This window comes from Psammomys obesus, unplaced genomic scaffold, assembly GCF_907164565.1.
Source record: "Psammomys obesus unplaced genomic scaffold, mPsaObe1.curated_primary_1811, whole genome shotgun sequence".
Classification (NCBI taxonomy): Eukaryota; Metazoa; Chordata; class Mammalia; order Rodentia; family Muridae; genus Psammomys; species Psammomys obesus.
The window spans coordinates 9,265-35,926 of NW_026590639.1; the positions used below are offsets into that span (position 1 = coordinate 9,265).

Consider the following 26,662-nt stretch of genomic DNA (forward strand, 5'->3'; position numbering starts at 1 on the left):
AGGAGGAGGAGGAGGAGGAGGAGGAGGAGGAGGAGGAGGAGGAGGAGTTAATGTTATCTGAAATGTTTCAAGGTCACTGGTCTGAACATCTGCCCACTTCTAGAACAGTGCTTCTCAACCTTCTTAAAGCTGTGACCCTTTAATACAGTTCCTCATGTTGTTGTAATCTCAGCCGTAAGTATTTTTGTTGCTACTTCATAACTGTAATTTTGCTGTTATCAATTGTAATATAAATGTCTGATATGCAAGACGTCTCATATGTGACCCCTATGAATGTGTGCTTCTACCCTTCCAAAAGGTCACATCCCACAGCTTGAGAACCACTGCTTTAAAAGAATATATTTTTGAGTTATTAACACAGCAAAGAGTTAACTTTCTTACATTCCTTAAAAGGTATGGGAAAATTCATAAAAGTTCCCTGCCAAGCAATACAAATATACACAACTGTTTAAGGAGCTTACATGTAACCAGTTCTGACAAATGATATATGAAAGCTGGGAATATAAACTGGGCTATGGCAAATGTGGGTTTTGGAGACTGTAAGGTAAAAACTGCAGCCAGAGAATGCTGTGTCTGCTTAGTAGCCCAGCCTGCTACTTTTTATTGCAAATGCACCTTCTAAACTGGTTCTCTCTTTTTTTGTTTCGAGATGATAAAGGTTCTTTTTTAAATTAATTTTTTCATTAATTACAATTTATTCATTTTTGTTTCCCAACTGTAGTTCCCTCCCTTGTCCCCTCCCATTACCACCCTTCCTCCCTCTTCTCCTCCCATGCCCCTCTCCTAGTCCAGTGATAGGGGAGGTCCTCTTCCATCTGAGCCTAGCCTATCAGGTCTCATCAGGACTGGCTGCATTGTCTTCCCCTGTGGTCTGGTAAAGCTGCTCCTGCCTCAGAGGTAAGTGATCAAAGAGACAACCACTGAGTTCATGTCAGAGACAGTCCCTGTTCCCCTTACTAGGACACCCACTTGGAGACTGAGCTGCCATAGGCTACATCTGTGCAGGGTTCTAGGTTATCTCCATGCATGGTCCTTAGTTGGAGTGTCAGTCTCAGAAAAGCCCCTGTGCCCAGATTTTTTGGTTCTGTTGCTCTCCTTGTGGCACTTCTGTTCCCTCCAGGTCTTTCATCTCCCCCTTCTTTCATAAGATTCCCTGAACTCTGCCCAAAGTTTGGCTATGAGTCTCAGTAGCTGGTTCTCATGTGAAGCTAAAGTGATAAAGCCACCAACCTGTAGCTGTTTCTTTTGGTTTTCTTGTGACCCAAAATATCTCTTTGTCAGATCTTTTTCTTGCTGCACATCTTCGTGGAATGAAATTTCTTTGGCTGGGCTTTCATACCCTTTCTCTGCCATATGTTCTGAATTCCTAGCAACACAGGGGGCATATAAATAATATTAGTATTTTCCTTAGGTGCTAGGGTATATAGCTTGCAGGAGTATGTAAGCATTTGTGGTGAAATTGCTTGTGTATAGTAATACAATTAACATTAACGGCTAATTTACTATATTTTCTGGGTCTTACGATTCAAGAGTTATGTAATCTCATCCTTTTTAAATGAGAGAAGCAGGCCTTTGGGCATATAAAGGAAGTTCCAGCAAGCACTAAATTAGTTAACACGTGCACAAATGCAAGAAAGAAATACTCAGCCTTTAATTATTTTAGAGACAGACCGTCTACGGTCTTATTTAGATGTGCACACACCCAACCTCACCCAGGGATGACAGGTGATCTGGAGGAGGGTCTAATGGTGTGCCAGCCTCCAGCATTGAGTACTTTCAAGTGCTAAGTTATCTGTGCATAAGACAAAGAATAATCATTTTCAAGTTATATTTTTTTTTTTTTTGCTGTGCAAAGTATCTTTTCCCCAAGCAACTGTACTTTAAACACTTGATACTTGGAAATAAAGTCAGTACTATAGGTATTTCTCATATGCAATGGACATGGCTTTACGTTACAAGATAAAACATAAACTGAGATGCAAGACAGGAGAGCAAGAACATTTCAAATTCAAAGGAACAAAGCTGAACTTGATACTTGTTGCCAGTGGAGCAATCTTCTAGGAATAACTCTGGCTAAATGAGACCTTGGTGACATAGAGATCAGTCTCAGTGTCTGTCTGTGTCTGACTATCTGTCTCCTCAATCCCCACTGTCCCTATCTCTTTGTCCTTCCAGAGAAGGCAAACAGAAATGTCGTATGTTCACCTAGGTGCTGTTGCTGGGATGGAATCCTGGACACAAATTTGATTTCTTTTTCCATTCTCCTAGCACCTTAATGGTGAAGGGTGTGTGGAGACTGAAAAGGATGTGTGGAGTGTTATGATCCAAATCTGATCAGGCTGTTACCTTTCTAAGTGTTTTCTATTTTCTTTCTTGTGCTGTTTGTTTGTTTGGTTTTGGTTTTTTGAGGCAGGATTTCTCTGTGTAGTCTTGGCTGTCCTGGACTCATTTTGTAGACCAGGCTGGCCTCAAACTCACAGAGATCCACCTGCCTTTGTCTTCCCAGTGCTGGAATTAAAGGCTTGTGCCACCACCTCCAAATTTTTCTTCTTTCTTAACACACATACTTGATTAAAAGGCAATGATGGACTTCTCCTTACTGAACAGAAAGTTAGTTGCCATTTTGAAACTTGGAATTTGAGGGCAAATTTTCAAAGTTTGGACTACCACCAAGGTTTGGGAATAGAAGGGATTAATCTGTACTAACCTTTGCTTTGTATCTTTTATGAAATTCTGTGTTTCCTTTTTCGCGTTTTGTTCGTAAATAGTACGGTGTATCTCTAAGAAACCTTTTATGGCAGCTTCATTGCTTATTGTCTTTTTATCACCACATTCTAGTTAGAGAAACATATGAAACAGTTCATTAGGGAACTTATTTCCTCTCAACTCCACAAAGAAGTAAATGAGACCCCTCCCCAAACATTAAAAAAATATGAACACAGGTCAAAATTAATCACATGCTAATTAGGGAAATTGTTCAAAACCTCAACTCCTCCCTAAGGATAGAATTAGTAAGTTGTCTTTTCCAAACAGTACATATTGAAATATTCAGAATGCAAGGATGCATTTCTGCTTTGGTTTAACTATTTAGAGTCAGGTAAATCAGGGACTTTATGAGGAAAGATTAAAATATGCTGAAGCCAAGTTTTTGCGCAATCCAAATGAGGAGTAAGTATATTAACACTCAACCATTCAAACCACATCTGACGTGTGGAATGTGTGCATCATTTTTATTGCTGTTTACCTAAACTTTGACAAGTCTATATACATGTGGAGCATGTAGGTAACAAAAGAAGCCAAGACTATCAGTAAAATAAGGTATATTAAGTATATATCAAATATAATATATATTTACTACTAGTAATAATATTATATATCTAGTTTGAGACAAAGTCTCATTATTTTTTTGTTCTGGCTGTCCTGGACTCATTCTGTAGACCAGGCTGGCCATGAGCTCACAGAGATCCACCTGCCTTTGCTTCCTGAATGCGGAATTAAAGGTGTGTGTTACCATGTCCTGCTCAAGATGGAGGTATATTAGAATATTTAATTTCTATAACTATTTGTTGTTTTAGGTAAACTATGTAGACATGAAAATTTCAAGAAAACAAGAAAAACTCATTCATAATAAAAGGTAATTTGATATAGAGAATTCACTGTAATTTCTTATAAAAACAAAATTTCCTAGAATGTTTGAGACTAAGTGGCTTTGGCATGTATGAAAATGCATGTTAGTAGGCAAAGTAACAGTGTCAACTTTTAAGAACATGGATATAGCACAAGTCATTACATGCCACATGTCATATATGTACATGGAAACTGGCCTACATCTGATAAAAACTTACTCATCCACAAGTAGCTAGATGTTAGACAAACTCTCTAAGAACAAGCCAATATCTCAATTGGAAGGGTCCACAAGGATCATAGACCATCTCTGTCATTTAACTTATGCTTTTAACAATTGTTCCAAAACTAAAATTTCCAAATCAGAGAGATGGAAAAGCAAGCAGAGAAGAAGCATTCCAGTGAACCAGTGCTTGGTTAACTCTCTATCTAAAAGAAAGACCACTCTCCAAAGTCCTGTTAATTAGGGAATAAAATGATGATGATTCCCAAGTACTTGGAGATTTTCTCTGTTGTAAACATAAATTTATTAGGGAAAGAATTTACCTGTTTTGATCAGATGCTTTTGAATGTTTTCATTTTTCTTTATCATACCCAATGATTTTGGCATACATAAGATATTCTGAAATAGGGTTATTTTATAAGACAGAGGAGTTTTTGTTGATACTTTTGTTGAGACTTCTGGATGGGATGGAGGATGAATTATTTGATTCTGTGTGCTGTAAAAAAAAAGCAACAAATGTGTGCTGGTAACTTTTTAGTATATAATTTTATATAATGCAATGCATTGTCATTATAAACTGGAAATTTTTATAATGGACAAAGTAGTGCTACTTGTCCTATTTGCAATTGCTTACGTTGCATGCTATTTATTTCACGTAGGAAATACCGGGATGACATTTGTTCCAGTGAAATGCTTATAGGGTGTAACTACAAATAGGTTACTTACATAGTCTTCAAGGGAGAAGGTGGGTAGCATCCAAGTAAGGGAGTAGATGGCCAATTATAACATAGTATGAGGCAAGATGGTTGTTTCTTGATGGCGCAGTCTACTTTCTTTTTGTCCATTTCTGGATTCTGAACATACCAATTAAAACATTACTAGCAATTATTATACTGTACCAGTCTTTCATAAGAAAATATTCTGAATAAAATGTGTCATAGTTCCTGAAACTGTCAATTTTCTTCTAATTCATGAAAATTAGATACTTTTTATTTCTAGGCTAAGAAGTTACACAATGCAAGTATATCACAAGAATACATTAAAAAAATCTTTAAATCTAATTCCATTTTTAAATTTCACTGTACAGTCCAGAACGTTCCTCAAAAACCTTTTTCTACAAAGTATGGAAACTTGTCACATTAACTGCTTAACAACTCTCTGAAGAGTCTCTCCCTTTAGCATCAGGAAAAGTTTTTATGTCTTGGGAGGCATTTTCCCACTTGCCTAAGATGAAAGTTTCATATCACCTCAAGAGTGCTATCACACTCACCTTGTCTAGGCTGTGCTTGCACACTCACCTTTCGTGATGATTCAGTACTTTCCTCAGGCTGTCCTTCTACACCTGCTTCAGAAAAATGTTGTTCCCTACTGCTCTCAAGAGCTGTATTTCCTGCTGAGGCAACTTCGACACTTGCTGAGTCCATACTTAATTCAGTTGAGGTATTTATACTTGCCTCAGATGAGGTATCCATGCTGACAACAGGAGATATTTCCACACTCAAAAAGGAGGATGATCCCATACTCAGGGATGAATCTTCACTCACAATGGGGGATGGTCCGGCACTTAGAGAGGTGTCCACATTCACCATGGGTAGCTGGTCAACATTTGATGTAGGGTGTCTTGTTATGTTCACATCACTGGGTTCTTCAATATTCACCTTGGGAGGGGAGTCCACCTTAACATCAGAGATGTCCTCCATTTTCTGGAGTATTACTTCCACATTACCTTTAGATGCTCCTGCCATTTTTGCTAGATAGGACAATTCCATGTTCTCCTTGGGTGGGATTTCTCTATTCACCTTTGCTGGTTCTTTCACATCTTCCTTGAGCGGTGTTTCTGCTTTCTTTGTCGGTGTTATTCCTAATTTTGCTGCAACCTGCATTTTTGCTGATGAGGTAAAAAACATTGTGGAATACTTGTGATCATCACTAGTACACACTGGTATACTAACATAGCAGAAAACATATTTGCCTATAAGTGAGTGAAGATAGAGAGTAAAATTCCATATAAAGGTAATAATTTGACCAGTTAGAAACATTCCATGTACACAGTATGAATACAGAGAAAAGTAGCTGTGTACTATGAAATTATACTAATTTCACACAAAATAAGAATTGTTCAGAGAAATGCAGGAGAGACATTAAGTAGAATATCAGAAATTCAGTATTACAGAAGCAACAGCAACAGAATTCTTATAATATTAGTGGTGTACTACAAATGAAAATAAGTTGGCCATATAACGTAGATGCTTGTTGCAAAACATTTCTATTTGGATCCCACTGTATATCAAAATATCCACCACAGCTTAAAAATATTTATTTTTATTTTATGTGCATGAGTGTTTGCCTGTGTTTGTGTGTGTGTGTGTGTGTGTGTGTGTGTGTGTGTGTGTGTGTGTACACATGCATGCTTGGTGCCCTCCGAGGCCAGAAGAGGATGTTGGATCCCCTGGAAGTGGAGTTACAGACACTGTGAACTGCCTTGTGGGTGCTGGGAACCAAACCCGGGTCCTCTACAAGAGCAGGAAATGTTCTTAACTGCTGAGCCAGGCCTAGAGATTATGTAAAATACTCCACACTTGAGTGTTTTAACAGAGTTAGCAAAGAACATCTTCTCATACTAAAAACTGTATTAAAACCATATATGATGAGTTCAGATAAAAACATTCATTTTGAAGTTTCGCACACAAAAAAATGCAAGAATGAACACGAACAATAAAACTGTCATACGACTAAACTGTCAGAGATATCTGGAGGAGGAGGAAAGACCTCTGCCTCTGCATAACACAGTAACTCTAAGGAAGAAATGAATGCAGGATATATCAGAAGTATCTCCTACCCTATGTCTCTACAGTAGAACTCACACTTGGATAAAGAGATTGCCTCTAACAAATCGACTTTCATAAAGGATTCCACAGATAAGACATTTGAAAGACATAATGGCCATGTCCACTGACCAAAATTCACTGCCAAACGCTACCTGGGATTAAACAAAAGTGAAGAGCAGCCTTATCAGGCCACAGAAGAGGACAATGCAGCCACTTTTGATGAGAACTGATAGACTAAGATCAGAAAGAAGGAGAGGAGAACCTCTCCTATCAGTGGACTTGGGGAGGGGCATGCATGCAGAAAGGTGAGGGAGGGTGGGGTGGGGAGGGGAGAAGGGAGGGGCTTATGGGGGGATACAAAATGAAAAAAGTGTAATTAATAAAAAATAAAAAAAACTAAAAAAAAGTGAAAATTTTTAATCAATATTTTGCTGAAATAAATCTTAATATTTATGAAGATCCCTAGTACAAATTACCTTTCTCCCCAAAGAATTTAATCTGACTAAATTAACTAAGGTCTTCTGTAGCGGTGTGGATCATTATGTACTCTGGTTACTCTGACACAAACTGGAGGCCCCTGGGAATATGGACCTTCAGTAGAATAATTGCCTCTATCAGTTTAGTTTGTGGGCATGCATGTTTGTGGTTTATTTTCTTGATTTCTGATTGATATGGGTTGTAGTCTCCATAAGAAACCTATCTGAACAAGCCAGAGGGGAACAAGCCCAGAAGGAGTGTTCCTTTGTAGTTTCTGCATCAAGTTCCTGCCTTGGCTTCCTTCAGTGATGGCCTACAAGTCATAAGTCAGGCAAACTTGCTTCGCTCTGGTGCTTTTGGTCAGTCTTTTATCATAGCAACAAAAAAGTAAACTAGAACAGTACAAAACAATACAAGAGGCATATAAAAGGGAAATGGTAGGGGGAGAAAACTTGTCAGAAAGAAATCACTTTAATGCTAGGAATGGTAGTTAAGGGCCTGCAATGTCAGCTCTCAGGAGGCTGAGATAGAAGGATTGCTCTGGGGTTAGAGGCCATCCACGGCTATGTAAAGGCTTCAGTGTGAGATTCTGTCAAAAAAATAAATAAATAAAAGAGGTTGTGGGGTGAGGGTGGGAGGAGATTTCAGATGGCTCAATTAGTAAAGGCACTTGCAACTAAGGCTAAGTACCTAAGTTCAGTCCCTGGAACCCACATTGTAGAGAGAGCTGACTCCCACAGATTGTCCTCTGACCTACACGAACACAAAGAGACGCGTGTGCACACGTATATGTACATGTATACACACAATCAATCAATAAACATAAAAATAAAGAGAACTTAAGGAAATATTTCAGTAATAATTATGATTTTTTTGTACAAAAATAGTAGAAAAATATGAAGGAAAAAAGTAAAGCTTTGTTTAAAATGGGGCCAGTAATTTATAATTTCAAAATGAAAATTCATGACATGTTTGAAGTGAATCAAAAAAGGTAGTCCTAAATCAACAAGATAGACAAACTCTTAGCCAAACAAACTAAAAAGCAGAGAGAAATGATCCAACTCAGCAAAATCTGAAACAAAAAAAGGGCCATAATGACAGACACTGATGAAATTCAAAGAGTCGTTAGGACTTACTTCAAAAGCCTATACGCCACCACAAAATTTGAAAATTTAAATGAAATTGACAATTTTCTTGACAGATTCCATTTACCAAAGCTAAACCAAGATCAGGTGAATAGGATTAAACAGTCCTATATCTCCCCCCAAGGGGAAACAGCAGCAGTCATCAAAAGTCCCCTTGCCAAAAAACAAACAAACAAACAAACTAAAACAAGAAGAGGGAAAAAAAAGCCCAGGACCTGATGGTTTCAGCACAGAATTCTACCAGACCATCAAAGAAGAGCCAACTCCAATTCTCTTCAAACTATTCCACAAACTAGAAACAGAAGGAACATTACCAAACTCATTCTATGAGGCCACAGTAACCTTGATATTTAAACCACACAAAGACCCAACAAAAAAGGAGAACTTTAGACCTATCTCTCTTATGAATATTGACACAAAAATACACAATAAAATACTCACAAACCAAATCCAAGAACACATAAAAGATATCACCCACCATGACCAAGTAGGCTTCATCCCAGGCATGCAGGAGTGATTCAATATATGAAAAACCATCAATGTAAACCACCATATAAAGAAACAGAAGGAAAAAACCCAACATGATCATCTCCATAGATGACAGAAAAAAAAAAAAAAAAAGCATTTGACAAAAATCCAACACCAGTTCATGTTTAAAGTTTTGGAGAGATCAGGATTACAAGGCAAATACCTAAACAAAGTAAAGGCAATATACAGCAAGCCCATAGCCAACATTAAACTAAATGGAGAGAAATGTAGTCAATCCCACTGAAATCAGGGACAAGGCAAGGTTGCCCATTCTTTCTGTATCTCTTCAACATAGTACTTGAAGTCCTAGCTAGAGCAATAAGACAACTAAAGGAGAACAAGGGGATACAAATCAGAAACAAAGAACTCAAAGTATCACTATTTGAAGATGACAATATACATGAGTGATCCCAAAAATTCTACCAGAGAACTCTGGCAGCTGATAAACGCCTTCAGCAAAGTGACTGAATAAAAAAATTAACTCAAAAAAAAAATCAGTAGCTCTCCTGTATGTGAAGACCAAAGGGCTGATAAAGAAATTAGGGAAACAACACCCTTTACAATTGCCACAAATAACATAAAGTACCTTGGTGTGACCTTAATCAAGCATGTGAAAGACATGCATGAAAAAAAAACTCCAAATCTCTGAAAAAAGATATTGAAGAAAATATCAGAAGATGGAAAGATTTTGCATGCTCATAGATCAGTAGGATTATCATTGAGAAAATGGCCTTCTTGCCAAAAGCAATTTACAGATTCAATGCAATTTCCATCAAAATACCAACAAAATTCTTTACAGAACTTGAAAGTGCAATTCCCAATTTCGTATGTAAAAACAAAACCCAGAATAGCTAAAACAATCCTGCACAATAACAGATCTTCTGGAGGTATCTCCAATCCCTGATCTCAAGCTGTTCTATAGAGCAACAGTAATAAAAACTGCATGGTATTGGCAGAGAAACAGGCTGGCGTACCATACAATGTAAAAAAGATAACATCTTCAACAAACCATGCTGGTCTAACTGAATGTAGGCAAATGCAAATAGATCCATATTTGTCACCCTGCACAAAACTAAAGTCCAAGTGGATCAAAGACCTCAACATAAAACCAGACACATTAAACCTATTAAAAGAAAAAGTGGAGAAGAGCCTTAAACTCATTGACACAGGAAACAGCTTCCTGAACAGAACACAAAGAGCACAGGCCCTAAGATAAACAATCAATAAATGGGACCTCATGAAACTGAAAAACTTCTGTAAAGCAAAGACACTATCATCAGAACAAAATGACAGCCAAAATATTGGGAAAAGATCTTCACCAGCCCTATATCTGACAGGGGTCTAATATCCAGAATATATAAAGAACTGAAGAAATTAAACACCAACAAACCAAGGAATCCACTTAACAATGGGGTACAGAGATAAACAGAGAATTCTCAAGAGAGGAATATGGAATGGCAGAGAAACACTTAAAGAAATGCTCAACATCCTTACTCATCGGGGAGACACAAATCAAAAGGACCCTGAGATTTCACCTTACACCCATCAGAATGGCTAAGACCAAAAACTCAAGTGACAACACATACTGGAGAGGATGTGGAGAAAGGAGAACCCTCCTCCATTGCTGGTGGAAATGTAAACTTGTGCAACCACTTTGGAAATCAATCTGGTGCTATATCAGAAGATCAGGAATAGTGCTACCTCAAGATCCTAGGCATATATCCAAAAGATGCTCTAGTATACAACAAGGACATTTGCTCAACCGTATTTGTAGCAGCTGTATTCGTAATATCCAGAATGTCCACAACCCAGGTGTCCCTCAACTGAGGAATGGATACAAAAACTGTGGTACATTTCCAGAATAGAATACTGCTCAGCAATTAAAAACAAAGAAATCATGAAATTTACAGGCAAATAGTGATAACTAGAAAAGATCATCTTCAGTGAGGTAATCCAGAAGCAAAAATACACACCTGAAATATATTTACTCATAAGTGGATATTAACCATATACTATAGGATAAATGTATTAACATCTATAGTCCTGAAGAAGCTAAACAACAAGAAAGATCCTAGGGAAGATGCTCAATCCTCATTCAGAAAGACAAACACTATAGACATTGGAAGCAGAAGTTCCCTTTGTAGGGAACTACAAAGGGCCTCTGAAAAATTCTACTGATTGAAGTACAAAAGAAGAGGCTGAGAGTCATAGCTAAACGTTGGGCAGAGGGCATGGAATTTTATTGAAAGAAGAGAAAGATAGAAAGACCTAGAGGAGACAGGAGCTCCAGAACGAGACCAAAAAAACGAAATGAAACGAAACAAAACAAAACAAAACAAAACAAAACAAAACACCTGAACCTTTGGAGAGACCTGTAGACTGATAGTCCAACCAAGAACCATGTATGAAGAGGACCTAAAACCCAGGCTCAGATATAGCCCATGGCAGCTCAGTCTCCAAGTGGGGTTCCTAGTAAAGGGGGCAGGGACTATCTCTGACGTGAACTTAGGTTCTCTGGTCAGGTCTCAGAGGAAGACAATGCCACCAGTCCTGATAGGCTAGGGTCAAATAGAAGGGGAGGAGGACCTCCTCTATAAGTGGACTAGGGGAGGGGCATAGGGGAAAGAGGGAGGGAGGATAGGATTGGGGGGAGACGAGTGAGGGGGCCACAGCCAGGATACAAAAGGAATAAAATGTAATACATGATAATTTTAAAAAGAGTACATAAATAGGTAGTCCTTCAGTACAAATGTATTTATACGAACATTGTCTAATTTCTTTCTTCACTTTTACTCTAGACTCCCTGTCTTATGCCAGGAATTTTGTACCTCATGGAAAGATAAGGTTCTTTTACTCCTACCATTGTCTTTTATTTTTGTAATAATTTTAGTTCAAGAAGAGGTAATTTGGATGGCAGTTTCTTGAATGACTATTTTATTTATTTTTATTTTTAGCCAGACAGTGGTGGCACACACCTTTAATCTCAGCACTCAGAAGGCAGAGGCTGGACAGCGAGTTCCAAGATAGCCAGGGCTACATAGAGAAACCCTGTCTTGAAAAACCAACGAACCAATCAAACAAAACTGTTTCTTTTGTTTTTGAGACTGTAGGATAGATGCTTCATTTCCTCCCTCCAAACCTTGTCCTTTCTTGCTCTTTCATATTCATAACCTCTCTTTTCATTTATTGTTGGTACATGTACATACACATATACATTTATATTCCTAAACATAACCTTCTCAGTTTGTATAATTTTATCCATATGTATGTTTTCTTGAACAACTTTTTAAGCAACATAAAACCTGAGCTAAACACACTTCTTTTTTTTTTGTAATTTTTTTCTCATTTATTTTATTCACTTTATATACTTGTAGCCCTTTCCCTCCTTCTGTCTTCCCAATCCCACTCTTTCCCTCCCCCTCCCCTTTTCCTCCACCACAGTTCATCAAATTTCATCTTCCCCTGTGACATGTGAAGGCTTTCCCACCAGGGGGAATTGATTAAAAGCTGGCAGGTGAGTCCTTGTCGAATGCAGTCTCCACTTCCCTTACTAGAGGACCCACTTGAAGCCTAAGCTGCCCATCAGCTACATCTTTGTAGGAGGCCTAGGTCCAGTTCATGCATGGTCCCTCGTTGATGTTTCAGTCTCAGCAAGCCCCTCTGGATCCTGGATAGTTAGATCTGTTGGTCTTTTTGTGGAGTTCCCACCTTTTCTAATGTTGATCACCTACAGATCATTTTCTCTTTCCTCCCAGTTTTCCACAACACTCCCTACGCATTCCTCAATGTTTGGCTATAAACACACTTTTTTAAATCAGTACTTAAGATCTCTACTTAGAAATAACTGCTCACTGGACTTGTCCACTTGTTGACCCACACTGGAATGGTTGTATTTTCTAATCAAAGATGACCTTTTTTCTGTCTTTCCTAAACATCAAATGCAAAGGAATATTACTTTCCTAGAAACTACTTAAAATTTCAGGAGCGACTCATTCTTTTATTAAACAGTAAAAATCTGGTCAACTCTTGCTTGTAAGAATTTATTTATCTAATTTCAAATATTTCATAGTTTACAACTCCAAACTTAAAATTATTTTATTTAAAGTGACAATAAAGTTACTTAGAGAATGAGGAAAACCATGTGCTGTGGTGGAACCCTTTAATCCTAGCATAGGGGGCAGAGGCAGATGGATCTCTGTGTGTTTGAGGCCAGTCTGGTCTACAGAGTGAGTTCCAGAACAGTCAAGGATAAACATAGAAACTGTCTCAAAAAGCAGATAAAAATTAATATGAAAAATGTCTAATATTGACAACACCAATCTTCCTAAATTGGGAATATGTAACTTTTATTTTTAGACATAATCCATTATGGAGTCTAAGAATAATCGATAATTTAATTCTAACTATATTTAAACCAAAAAATATATTTGGTATAGATGTCACAATATAACAAAATTATAAGAGAAAACCATTGGTTTTGTGTAAATACTTCCTATTTAATCTGAAATGTTCTAGCTCAAGATACTGAGGGTTAGCCAGTTAAAAGAATTCCTTTTTTGATACTTGTAAAATAAAGTACGCATTAGCTCTGTTGTATCATGTGAAAATTTCTTGAATTGATGATGTGATGAATATAGCCCTGGAGGTGCAGGCTGCTTAGCAGAGTGACTGAGTCACAAACTGTTTTCATTGCCATACTTCAAGAAGTAACAGTCAAGAGCTATTACAAATCAGCCTCTGCTGAATTAGAATTATGGGTTTATACCACTACACCTGAATTATTTTTAAGTGGGTTCTGGGGAGCAAACTCAAGTCTTATAGCTTGCAAGGGAAGTACTTTACTGACTGATCTATTTCTCCAGCCTTGGATTAGTTTATTAAAAACAAACATAAACAGAGAAGCCAATGTAGTTTTTCATCATTTTTGTCCCGAATGTAAATTTATATAAAGCCTGAATTAATGTTTATTGTAAAATGTGATCTATTCTGCTTTGGCAGATGATATAAATTTATGTAGAATGTTTTCATCTAGGACATAAAGAATAGATTGTGCTGCAAATCTAGCCTTCTACCAATAACTGACAGCTAAAATGGACATTAATAAACTTAAATGTAACACCTTACCAGATTTACTTACCATATGTGTTGGTGTTGAGTGCACCACTCTCCGGTGACCTGCTTTTCCGATGTTGATCAAAACGTTTACATCGCTCCATTGTATGAGAGACAACTGCCTTAAATCTTTCCTATTTAAAAAGAAGTGTCAGACCATATTATATGGTTATTATATTACCACAATGTTTAGTTATGGTTCCTAAAACTAACTCCATCAGCACATTTTTTTTCAAGCAATTAAAGGTTTAAAATAATCATCAGTGACTACCACTGCTGTTCTCCAAATAAGTTGGGGTGTTTTGTTTTGTTTTTCATGGCTACTATGTCGAAGAATTGGCTATGTCCCGTTTTTTTTTTTTTTTTCTCTTTTATTAATAGGAAACTCAGAGACAAAATTCTGAAGCAACTGTACAAAGACTGAAAAGAGTCCTTTCATGCATGCTAACCATATCTCAATTTTCACTTCTTGAGTCCCTTAATCATTTATTCTACCATGTCATATGATATTTTTTTGTAATTACTTTGTTCTTTGTGGAAAGAAACAGGAAAAGGTGACATGCCTAGAAGTCAAATGTATATCAAAGTTCTTTATCTATTATGCTCATATCTATAGCAGCTTAAATCCTGGCACTAAGTTAAGCATTTCTTTTAGGACAATATACTATGGACTACGTTCCAGTGAGAAAATCACCTTCGGGCCCAGAGGTGTTCTATTTCCTAACAGCAACTGTTATACAACAACAGCATCTTTACAGTGCGTGGCCTGTTCCTCTTAAGCCAAAGAGAAACACATTAGCCTACTTACAATATCCATGAACCAGGCTCTGGCTGGGCCTCGCCCCCACTAACCCTTTGGGGTTGATACCTTTTAGCATTTTCTCCTGCAGAGCCTCTGGTTCCCTTTCTGTCTATACTGACATTTGCTTCTGTTCTGTTCTGCGTTTTCTTTCTCAGCTTCCTCTTTTACTAAGATGGGACTGTCTTGGGCTGACTCTATCCATCAGGGAACCTCCCAAACTCTGTATTGTTTCCTAGTTTGTTTGTTGATTCTTAAACTGTCTTTAATGGTTCATACTCTCTCATCTATTTACAAGATTGCTTAAGCTGAGAGAAATAAGCCTGTCAGATGAGGGTGCTGGGTTTGGGGTCTTTATGCAGATGGTGGAGAATAGTTCTGAGCTAACCCCAAACCAAGGCACACTGTGAGTTGTGTTCTGAAGTACAGCAGGGTTCGGTTTCTGTATGTTTTAAGCTTCCGCTTTCCTTGCTGAATTTAGTGTTTAAGCACTTGGACCGAGAGGAAAGAAAATGAAAGAAAATACTGAGAGGTGAGCTTGTTCCCTTCCTTTCTACAGGGCCAGTAAACACAGAAAAGAAGTAAATATTTAAGATGCACACTATGCTGACACCACTAAGACAGACTCTAAAGTTGCATACTTTTTCTTCTGCCTCCTTCTGTTTCCTCTTTTGCTCTGCTGATATGCGTCTTTGTTCACCCTTTTCCTTCTGTTCCCTCAGTTTACACAGCTTTTTTTCTAGATGTTTCTCATAATGCAAGTTAGACTTCTGCTCTTTTTCCATAAGATGTCTTTTCTTATTGGCTGAAAGAGTCCAAGTACATTTTCATGGTGTTAAAGACAAGAAAAGGTTTCCATATTACACACATAGAAGGAAAAAAAATGAAGTCTATCTCACTATCACCCTTAAGACAACATAACCTGCTGCAGTAATAACATACACAGTTCATATGTGTGTACACACACGTGCTCATTGAAAAACTGCCTTTCACTAGGTGTTCACTGAACTGTGAAGAGCTGGCATACCTAAGCCAGATGACTCTTGGCCTATCCAAACTAAAATTCCAAAGTAGGAAGAAACGATATTTTTTTTTTTACGCAATCTTTTTGCTAGTATGAGATAAAGTCAAACTGTTTCAGAAAAATATGCCTTTTTTTTTATAATATAAATTAAAGAACACATAGCCTGAATTCTATACTTTGCTTCTTTCTACTCTGAAACATCTTTCAAAGTCCTCATTTCTCCAGATGCTATTAAACAAGCAGGTGCTACATGAATAGACTTAAAAGTGTACCCGATAATAGAAGAGCATGTTTTACTACTTGGATTTTCTCTGAGTGCAACCAGAGGATTCATATTTGTGCAGTTCTAAAATATTCTCCCTGATACAATACTATCTATCTCTGCCATTACAATGAAAAATCACTCATATTCTACTTGAATAAATTTGAGCATTTATTTTGTCAGTTGATTTAAATCCAAGAAGAAATACATGTAGGTGTAATGCATGCTCCCAAATTGTAAAAGTCTTAATTCATACCACGTCCCATTTTTCCTGAAATCTAACCCTGCTTTTTCCTACAACTGTCAAAGAATGTTCCAGACCTCAGATTTCAGATAACTGAAGTTTCTTCATGGGCCTTCTTGGTGTAGGTTAGTAAGTGGACTTAATTCGATATATTTTTAATTTATTTTGTTTTATTTTTATTAATTACAGTTTATTCACTTTGTAGCCCAGCTATAGCCCCTTCCCCTCCCAACCCCACCCCTTCCTCGATATAATATTTTATATAATAAAATTATGACCTACCATAAAATACAACATATAACATAAAAGATATCATATACCATATAGACAAAGTAAATGAAACCAAGTGAGAAATATATAACCTGTATATAAAGAGAAATGTCTAACATGCATACCATCTTGCTGATGTTTTTGTTTTTCCCTGCGTTCTTTGGCTAGCTGCTGTTTGATATCATTTTTAAGGACAGAACAACCTAAAAAGACCAAAGATAATTACACATTAGTATGATTCCAAATTTTAAAGTTACAACACTGATAGATCAAAATATTATTGAAAGTATACCAGGTATATAAGAAGATCTCCTAGTCGTAACCGCAGAAGAGTTAATACGGTGTTTATGTCTCCTTTCTTTGGCTAGATCTTCAGCCACAGCAACTAAAACACAGGGAGATAAGGACAAGGCCTTAGAGATTAGCAGCCAATATGAGGGACAGCAATTCATAACCATTTGTCATTGATGGTAAAAGAGCGATCGGCTCATTTCTTTAAAGTAGTTACCAGGTCCAACAACACTTTAATGAATACTTGAAAGGACATGATATTTGTGGACCTAAAGACAATTCCAGTTGTGAATGGCAGTGGCAGCACTGCCATTCAGTCAGACACTGGCGGATCTCTGTGAGTTCAAGGCCAGCCTGACCTACAAAGCAGTTCCAGGGCATCTAGGGCTACGCAAAGAAACACTGTCTCAAAAAACAAAAATACAATAAAATAAATTAGGCAAGATAGTACACTACATAATTTTTTAAAGAGTTTACAAGAAATTGAAGGGAGAAAGGTTTGTCAAAATAAGAAGTTCAAAATTTGGGCTGAGCCTGGCAGTGGTGGCGCATTCAGGGGGGTAGAGGCAGACAGATCTCTGTGAGTTTGAGGCCAGCCTGCTCTACAAAGTGAGTCCAGGACAGCCAGGGCTACACAGAGAAGCCCTATGTCAAAGAAAGAAGTTGGAGCTGGAGAGGCAACTAGGTTATGAGCTCTCAGTGTTCTTTAAGAGGACTCAGGTTCAGTTTTTTGCATGTATTTGGCAGCTGACAACGATTTTAAACTCACCGTTACAGGGGCCCTGATGCCCTCTCCTGACCTCCACAGGCATTCATTCAGGTGAGGTATTTACATGTACATACTTGGAGGCCAAATGTTCATTCATGTAATATCAAATCTTTGAAAAAGATAAGAATGTATAGATCCAAATCTAGAAGCAGTGGATTAACAAGTGGTATACTCAGAGATGGAGTAAAATATTACAAGACATTTACCCATATCAGGTACTTCCTAGGCTGGCTACCCACTAGTCGCCTGAGTCACTTTCAGAACAACCCTGAACTTTCCCTTTAGGTGTGGGGCTCAAGCATTTAGAGCTATTAAAAAAGTTGCTCATTTTCTTTCTTTGCTTTTTCTATGGTGATTGGGATTGAACTGAGGGCCTCTACTATGCTAAAAAAAAATGTACCCTTTCCCCATGGAGCCACCTCCATGCCCTCAGCATCCCCAAGGCTCTATTCTGATGCATTATGAAGTTGCTAAGGTTTAAGTTTTAAAAATGTAAGGCAAATAAATATAAACTGTACCAAATATATATGCTTTCTGTCAACAGGCAGAAAAATGGTAACTTAAACATCAGTAACAGGAGAGAAAGAAAAAGGAATTTAAAAATGATGGCCATTATAGATGATTCCTGAACCTTGAATTCCAGGGATGGTTGTATCTAATATTCTCCACAATTCTGGGCAAGAGCTTGGAGAACACGTGAAAGAAAATGTTTTTACCTTTGTGCAAACACACAGCCAATATTCCTCTTACACAAGTCTGGTTATTACTTATTGAGAGATAACAGTTCAAGACAGTTCAAATATTTAAGGGACTAGAGGGATTACCCTGGTGCTCACAGAATGAATGGGTTCTGTGCTGTTGGCCGCATTGGAGAAAAGCTACCTAGGATTCATTTTAAGGGGTAACCTTAAAAGTGACCTTGCAGTTGCTGTCATAAAGATCACCATTTCAAAAAAAAAAAAAAGGGTATTTTTGTAAGTCCTAGGGAGCTAACAGCTCAGATAAATTATGACCTACTTAAATTTAAATATTAGATTCTTCTCTGCCTCACTCATAATTGAACTACTGGCATTTTTGTGGAACATGTTATTTCTGAATAGCATACTAGCACAAAATCTAATCTAATTCTCTGAAAAAGAGCACATTGTTTCTAAAACTTTCATTGGTCTGCAACAATGGATTCCAGGGGAACACACAGCTTCTGAAAGCTTGGAGATCAAGACTAGGGGGGGGGGAACTGCTAGATTTTTGTGTTCAGCAGCGACTATGGAGAAGAGCATATCCCAGCAGCAGACTGTACCATTTTAAATATTCACACAAATAGCAGGCTGCTCAATACAGTGTGCATCCAAGACATAGAAGCTGCTCAGGATTTCTGAGTCTGGGATTCTGCCCGCTAGACTAACTTTGTTTTCTCCAGCTCTAAAATGCTGATAATCCACCTCTCCTCACCTCTCCTCAGGAGTAAAGACCCAGTCGTTGAGTAGGCTGCTCTAAATTTAGAAACCACGTGTGAATTTAAACAAACAAGAAGGGAAAAGTTGACAACTTGAGTTACAAAGTTTTTAAAGCTCATCTGGCTGAACAGTTTTAATTTAAAACGGTTGTGTAGAAAATACCAAACGTGTTTTGTTAAAATAAGTATAGCTCTTTAGCATACAGCATTAGCATAGTACAATGTGTAGGAAACCCATTAAATGAATATACGTAATCTAATGTATGTTAATTACATACATATATACATTGATAAAATACATTTGTGCATACCGTAAGTGTGCACCCACAGAGGTTATTTGTTCAAGATACCCTTTTTTGTTTGTTTTTAGAGACAGGGTTTCTCTGTGCAGCCTTGGCTCTCCTGTACTTTCTTGGTAGAACAGGATGGCCTCGAACTCACAGAGATCTGAATGCCTCTCTTTCATTGAGAGTTGGGAATCACGGATGTGTGCCACCATGCCCAGCATTCATTTTTTTAATTCTTGCAGTCAAGGTTACAGAAGATGAAATTGAGCTTTAAGAAAAATATTTTCCTGTGCAGGGCTCTGGGCAAATCTAATACATGGTGTTTTCAGCCTAATGTACACGAGGCAGGATGTAAACAACTGATCTGGGTGAAATCCTCACCTTTTTGTATGGCTTAATTTTCATTCTTTTAGCTTGAAGTGCTGTAAACTCAAGACAATTGCCTCATCATTTTAACTCTTTTCCAACATTCAATAAAAAATGGTAGAGTGTTGGACCACAGCTCCTTCAATATATTTGAATACTCTAGAAGACCAAAGGCAGAGGAGGAAGGAAATAGATGGAAGCTGGAGGTTATCTTTGAGTTAGTGGGTAAATGAACTGCATTCCTCTGCTCTCACAAAAGCATTTGCTCTAGTTTCCAGCTGTTACTGTTACTGGTAAAGACAGAACCCAGGTTGAAGTCAGTGCTACTTGATTAGTCCTTACATTTTCTTTTGAGGCTCAGGGACAGTACTTGACGCTAGTTCCTATTGTTAAAACCAGGCTCTCTGACACCCTTTCTAATGATGTCTTCTATTCACATGGGAAGGGCTAGCCAAATAATTTTTTGAAAGAAATGTAAAATGAGCATTACATTTTGCTCCAGTACTGGGCAGGGAGAATCGGGCAAGGCAGCTGGAATTTGACTAATAAGCACCTGATGAAACTGATAAGAGTTAAGAAGGCAATGCAAGGAGATGCTGCAAAGTTCTAAAACACCTACTTCTGGCTACCCATCAAGCCTTTCTGTAAAAGTTCCTAAGGATTGGCTCTTGCTATTCTAGACTAATTTCTCACTGCTTCCTCTCAGGCATTCACCTGGCCTGAAAGCTTTCGCATCTTGCTTCTTTCCACCTCTCAGTAAACAACTGATCTGGTTGTTAGGATAATTTGATAATTTGCTGGGTTTTTCCCAGCAGGGTGAGGAACCAGAGGGAAGAGAGGCACTAAAACCAGTGCCTGGAAGCTGGCTAAAGGAAACTACTAAATGTATATATCCATGATGGGAATGGGGAGATGGCCAAGTACCAGTGTACCTGAGAGACTTCATGGAAGAAATACCGTTTCTAAGCTTTACAGGCCTGGAGAGCAAGTTATTGTATGAATTTTTCTTAGTGGCTAGTACCATGTTTTCTGTGTGTTTTATGTTGAGTAAAATTTTGTGGATGATGATGAAATTTGCTCTTATGTCTGGGGCTAATTAAGTCAATGTAAACCGTTCAGTCTTTTGGAATTAGCAGTTACTTCTCTTTTCTTTGCCTGCTGTGGGGGTGGGGATATGCAGACTCAGTTTTGGTTGCTTCTGGATTTGTGTGCCCTGCATCCTATTGATGGGGGTCTCTTCAATAAGAAAGGTATGAAAAATAAAGCACTGACTTCAATCTGGGTTTTGGAGACATATTTGGGTAGTTTACTTCATGGTGTTTTCATGATTTAAAATGATCCAGCTTGTATATTTAATAAGAACATAGGCCCCAGCATGCCTAACATATGCTTTTCCCCATCTCCATATGTTTTATTTGTGTCTTAATCCATAGCCTGCTGGGAAATAGTTGGGTAAGGCAGCACTTATGGGACCTTTTGATTGCTCTCATGCTATTTTTTTTTTTTTTTTTTTTTTTTTTTAGCTTACAGTATTCACACATCCTCCACTGTGAGCTGGAATTCATCCCTGGACCTGTGGAATTGCTACAGGGCTGACTGCAGGGGAAAGAAAATCTGAAATGTGAAATGGTTTTGTTCAAATGTGAGTCAGGGATGTGTACAATCTGTTTATAGAAGGAGGAAATGACCTTTGGAGGAAATTGGTTCAGGGAGAAATGCTGTCATTATATAAGCATTCAAATTTTAGTAACAGCAGGGGGAGTGACTTACTGCCTGACTCCTAAAGGCCCCAAATGTATCCTTTATCCACTGCAGGGTGGTTAAAGAGTGTAAGGCTTAAGAGCCTAACAGTCTGGGTCTATAACCCAGTTGAGCCACCCAAGGACAATGTGACCTTCAGTCTTGGTTTCTTCATCTGCAGAATGAGAGTATTGACAGTTGCTTATAAGTGTTTCGCTGAAATTCTAATCAGCTGATGTAATCATGATCCATGTAAAGTGACTAGTTGTGATAACAGTCCATATTAGTAGGCAGTACGTGGCAGGCACTGGATTACACTCTTCATTCACATAGCTTAATTTGTTCTTGATCGTATGAAGTCAGGATAGTATCTTTTACCCCCCCCTTTTTTTTATTTGAGTCAGGGTTCCACTGTTTCCCTGACTAGCCTGGAACTCTATATAGACTCTGTATAGGATGATCTTGAACACACAGAGGCATGGGGCTCTATGCCCAGAACAACTATTATTATGAATGCTAATATATCATATAGCTCAGATTGAAATAGGTAATTTCCCCTCCTAACCCTAACCCCCATAGGAGTTTCTAGAAAAAGTCTCATGTGGCTCCCTCACCCTGAAATCTTCCTGTGTAGCCTGAGTAGGAGGGACAGGAGGCTTAGAGAATGAGTATTTATAATGCAAATGTTGGCTGAGAGCTTTTGCGGTTGGAAATGGGAGGTCAAGTTTTTCAGGTAAAGAAGAATGATTGTGAGTAACCCCCCCCCCCAAAAAAAAAAACAGGCTTGTTTTTGGGGAGTATTTTACAAATAAGAGTCATTCACATGCCGGAATTAAAAAAAAAAAAATACTTGAACTTCCCAGAGAGCCAGCACTTCTCTCAGATACTGGGGAAGAGGAAGCCTCCTTGAGAAAGTGGACAAGGTAGAGTCTGTTTGGCAAGGGGCAGCAGCGGCAGCGAAGCATGGTGGGCTGTCTCAGACCCAGGCAGCGCCTGCCCCAGGCTTGTCTTCTGGTGTAAAAGCCAGATGTCAGAACGAACACTCTAAACAGATGGATCTCTGCCAGCACCACTGCACCGCCGCCACCGCAGTATTTGAACCTTCCTCTCACTTCTTAGACACTGAGGCAGCCTTACTGGAAAAAGCAAATATTATAGGAAGAGGAGAAAGCGTCTCTCAAGAGGGAGCATGCAGTGAGTACTTAATGTGAGCCAGGGGTCCACAGCCTTAGCAGTTTCTGGCAGAGAGGGAAGCATACAGGCTTTGCTGTATAGTAGAGAGTGTCAGCAGTTTTACTTCAGCTATCTAGATACAAAGTCTTTCCTGGTACATTCCTCACCTTTCATCCAAATCACTGCCAATTCTGTGAATGAGGTAGAAAGGAAGGATTTCGGTTATGGCATCCAAAATTCATGGAAATAGAAATAATCTTAATAGAAGATTTTGTCAGTTACAGTTCTTCAGTGGCATTTTGCAATGTTCTTGTCTTTCTTTTCCTTTTTCTTTTTCTTTTTTTATGAGATAGGGTGTCTCTGTGTAGCCTTGGCTATCCTAGGACTCACTATATACACCAGAGGCTGGCCTTGGACTCACAGAGATCCACCTGCCTTTGCCTCCCTGAGTGATGGGATTACAGGCATGAGCCAATGCACCCAGCTTGTCCCAGTACTTTTCAAAGTCCATGAATGGACACTTTTGTGGTCAGTAGTCTGAGCTGGAATTCCAAAGAGCACCAAAGGCAGGAACACTAAAAGTATGATTTTTTCCAATAACTTGGAGACACTAAGAATTAACATTTAACCAGCTTCTCCCTCATTTTACAAAACAAGGAACTGAGGTGTAGTGATTTACTCAAGATCTAACAGCTAGGAAATGGCCAATCGATTCATTTGAAATTTGCATTTTTAAATTTTACCCAAATTTAAAAATGAGAGATTACCCAAAAGGTGTGCTATCCTGAGCCTTAAAGTAGATTAGGTTTTTTAAATGGCATGAACAGTAGCTGAACCAAAATCATTGTGAAGATTTCTAGCTATTACACTCAGCTTTTTCTCTTTATATTAATGGCCATATATTTTAGCCATACTTAAATGTAATGTATGAATCTACACCATGTTTCAGTCTACATTTTTTAACTTAATCCAGCCTCCACATACTTATCACTTAGTGCCTAAATAGCATTTCATCTGGTCAAATAGGTTAACTGTTTTTAGATTACTGTTGTTGAAATTTAGTATTGTTGTTTTCTTCTAGTTTTTTAACCATTAAAAACAGTGGGCCTTGAACTGCCCTGGCAATTTTCCCGCACTGCACCCCTGCCCTCCGTTTTATTTGAGTTAGGTTCTTTGAAATATGGTCTTGGGAAGAGTGGGGGTGCGTAGTGTGTGGGGGTGGTTGGGGTGGAGGGTGGGAGGTGTATGGGTGGAGGTTTTGTGTAAAGAGCTTTCAAATCAAATTGCCCTCCATCAATTTGTTGTGTCTGTGTGTCAACAGGGATGAGGAGACTAGATAATTAGGGACAAGGGGTGAAAATGTTTTCATTCGGTAGAAAAGGGAACTTGAGGGTTCTTGGCTGATACTTCCTTCTCCCCAGCCCTCTTACTCTCCCCCCACTGTGAGTATTCTTTTGGCTTTTTTGTGGCTGTCTCCTCCTGTGCAGAATTGTGGCACAGAAACCACTCCCCAGCGGAACAGAGTGGGCAGTTTTTGTGCCAAAACACTAGACGAATCCACCCGTGGAAGAGTGTAAGCATCCACTGTGCTATGCCGAGTCAAGTTCTGGACATCCGCTTACATGCTCACTTGTATAAACTGTCGATTCAGGTTCCAAATATACGAGCTGATGATTAACCTCACCCCACCCTCCTTGCCAGGTAACCCTGCTTGGCTTGGTACGCACTGTGTCGTCCACACTTGCTCATAATCACGGCAACCCTCCTGCCTCAGCTGCCTCATGGCGTTACAGATATGTGCTCATGCCTGTGCACTGCACGACCTCCTCCCTCCCTTTTCAAAAAGAAGGGTCTGACTGGATCTTTGTACCCTTGGACTTGGACATAATCCTTTATCACTTACAAATCATTCAATATTTAGTAATAAGTAATGTGTTTGAGAGTCTAGTCCATGGCTTCTTGGTCCTCAGAATAATCCTTGAGTTGAATGTTTTTGTCCCATTTTTACGGAGGAGGAAAGTGAGGCTTAGAAAGATGTTTAACTTAGACCAGCTTAATTGGTAAAAGTGCTTGCCATGCCACCGTGACAATGAGTTCAGTGTCTGGAATTCATGGTAGAAGTAGAGAACAGACCTTTGAAAGTTGTTCTCTGACCTCCATGCTGAAGCCATGGCGTTCACCCACTGCATGCAAGCACACATACACATGCATTTATACACGGATACGCATGCATACACACACACACGCCAGTGCTACTACTAAATGAAATAAAAATGAAGAGAGAGAAGAGGGAAGGAAATCAACTTGGCCAGAGTCACATAGCTCTCAAATGTGCCAGATCTATGATTCTAGGACCTTTGCCCCCCTACCCACCCTTCTTGGTCTCTTTTTGTTTTTGAGACATAGTATCCCTGCGTTGCTTCGTTTGACTCCAACCTCTTGGGCTCATGTAATCATCCTGTCTCAGACTCCTGCTGGATGAGATTGCAGGCATGTGCCATCACACCTAGCTCCAGCACTTTGATTTTGTTCTGCCCCATATACTGTTCTCATTTATGAGATGATGACTGACAACACATCATACTGACTGCACCATGGTGACTATATAGTTTTTTTAGAAGTGTCAAATGCGATAAAATCTACCAAGGTGCCTTGTAAAGTATAAACAGAACCTTGCATAGAAGTGTTTATAACTTAGGTTTAATTTAGCAATAGTGATTAGGTAATTCTTTCCTGGAGCAGGCCTTTCTATGTCCTCTTGGCTGGCCTGGAACTCTTATAGGCCACGCAGGTTCCAAACTCTCAGAGATCTACCTATGTCTGCTTCCCAAGTGCTGGGATTAAAGGCATGTGCTATAATGTCTGGTCCTACCTTTTGCTTTGTTTTGTTTTGAGACAGGGTTTATCTGTGTAGCCTTGGATGCCCTAAACTCGCTTTTTAGACAACTCACAGAGATCTTCCTGTCCCTGCCTCCTGAGTGCTGAGACCACACAGGTGTGCCCCACCCCTCCTGGCTGGCCCAAACTTTTACTTTAAAAAAAAGAGTTTTATTTTATGCGTATGTGTGAGCGTTTGTATGCACGTGTGCAAGATGCATACCTGGTGCCTGTGGAGGCCAGAAGAGGCTGTTTAGTCTCCTGGACCTGTAGTCTTAGGCAACTGTAAGCCACTGATGTGGGTGCTAGGAACCAAACCCTTGTCATTTTCAAGAGTAGCTACTGTTCTTAACTGCTGAGCCCTCTCTCCAACCTCTGATTTAGCTCCAGCAATTCTATAGGCTGCTCTCAGCCACATAACCTGGCCTAAATGTCCTGTGGCTGGAGGGGATTAATCGTTTCTGTCCTAAGAATAAGTGTTTTGAGGAGTGGGTCCCTGGTGATTGCTAGAGGATGCTATTTGCCACTGTGCCTCTCACCTGTATAAGACTTACCAGCATTTATGGTCTCATTTATACACTCAGAATGCTTATCCATATCTTCAAAGGAATTTGATGCTGTAGATGTTGCTCCCAAAGACGATCAGAGAAAGTGTCTTTTACCTCTGGTCTTTGTGATGATTATTGACACGTAACAGCACGTGAAGAAATAAGTATTTTCTGATAGTTCTAAGGGAGAGAGTAAGAGTTAGACACATGGGAGCTCCATACTCAACTCAGATACCATTCACACTGGGAGAGCCCTTAGGTAACCTTTCTTTGGGCACCCATCCTTCCAAATTTCTTATTTCTTAAATCATCTGGTTTTTTTGTTTGTTTGTTTTGGTTTTGTTGTTGTTGTTGAAAAGGCATAACATGTCCTATATTGGGGAGAGAGACTATACGGACTGTGTTGTATCAGACTTCATGACAGGGAAGCAAGGTATAAATGTCACCAAACATCCTGGCATGTGACATACTTACCTGACGTATTTGCCAGTTTATACTGTTCTTCCCTGTATGGGAATTGCCTGCTTGTGTGTAACCTCGTGTTGAATATGATGTGTCTCACTATCTCACTTACTTCTGAGGGAAAGCATAATAAGACTGACTTTGAGAGTGAAAAAGA

General features: G+C 38.9%; 1 protein-coding gene across 1 annotated transcript in view; it reads right to left on the reverse strand.

Moving 5' to 3' along the window:
• Map7d3 (MAP7 domain containing 3) overlaps positions 1-26,092 on the reverse strand; it is a 31,940-nt gene extending 5,848 nt beyond the window's left edge. Inside the window, exons 1-10 of the mRNA XM_055608049.1 lie at positions 26,050-26,092; positions 16,829-16,921; positions 16,662-16,739; positions 15,378-15,541; positions 13,963-14,071; positions 5,146-5,735; positions 4,574-4,701; positions 4,171-4,343; positions 2,708-2,834; positions 1,231-1,366 (exon numbers count right to left, since the gene is read on the reverse strand). Coding sequence (XP_055464024.1) covers positions 1,231-1,366; positions 2,708-2,834; positions 4,171-4,343; positions 4,574-4,701; positions 5,146-5,735; positions 13,963-14,071; positions 15,378-15,541; positions 16,662-16,739; positions 16,829-16,921; positions 26,050-26,092 — 1,641 coding nt within the window. The remainder of the gene's footprint in view (positions 1-1,230; positions 1,367-2,707; positions 2,835-4,170; positions 4,344-4,573; positions 4,702-5,145; positions 5,736-13,962; positions 14,072-15,377; positions 15,542-16,661; positions 16,740-16,828; positions 16,922-26,049) is intronic.
• Between the last annotated feature and the right edge of the window lie 570 nt (positions 26,093-26,662).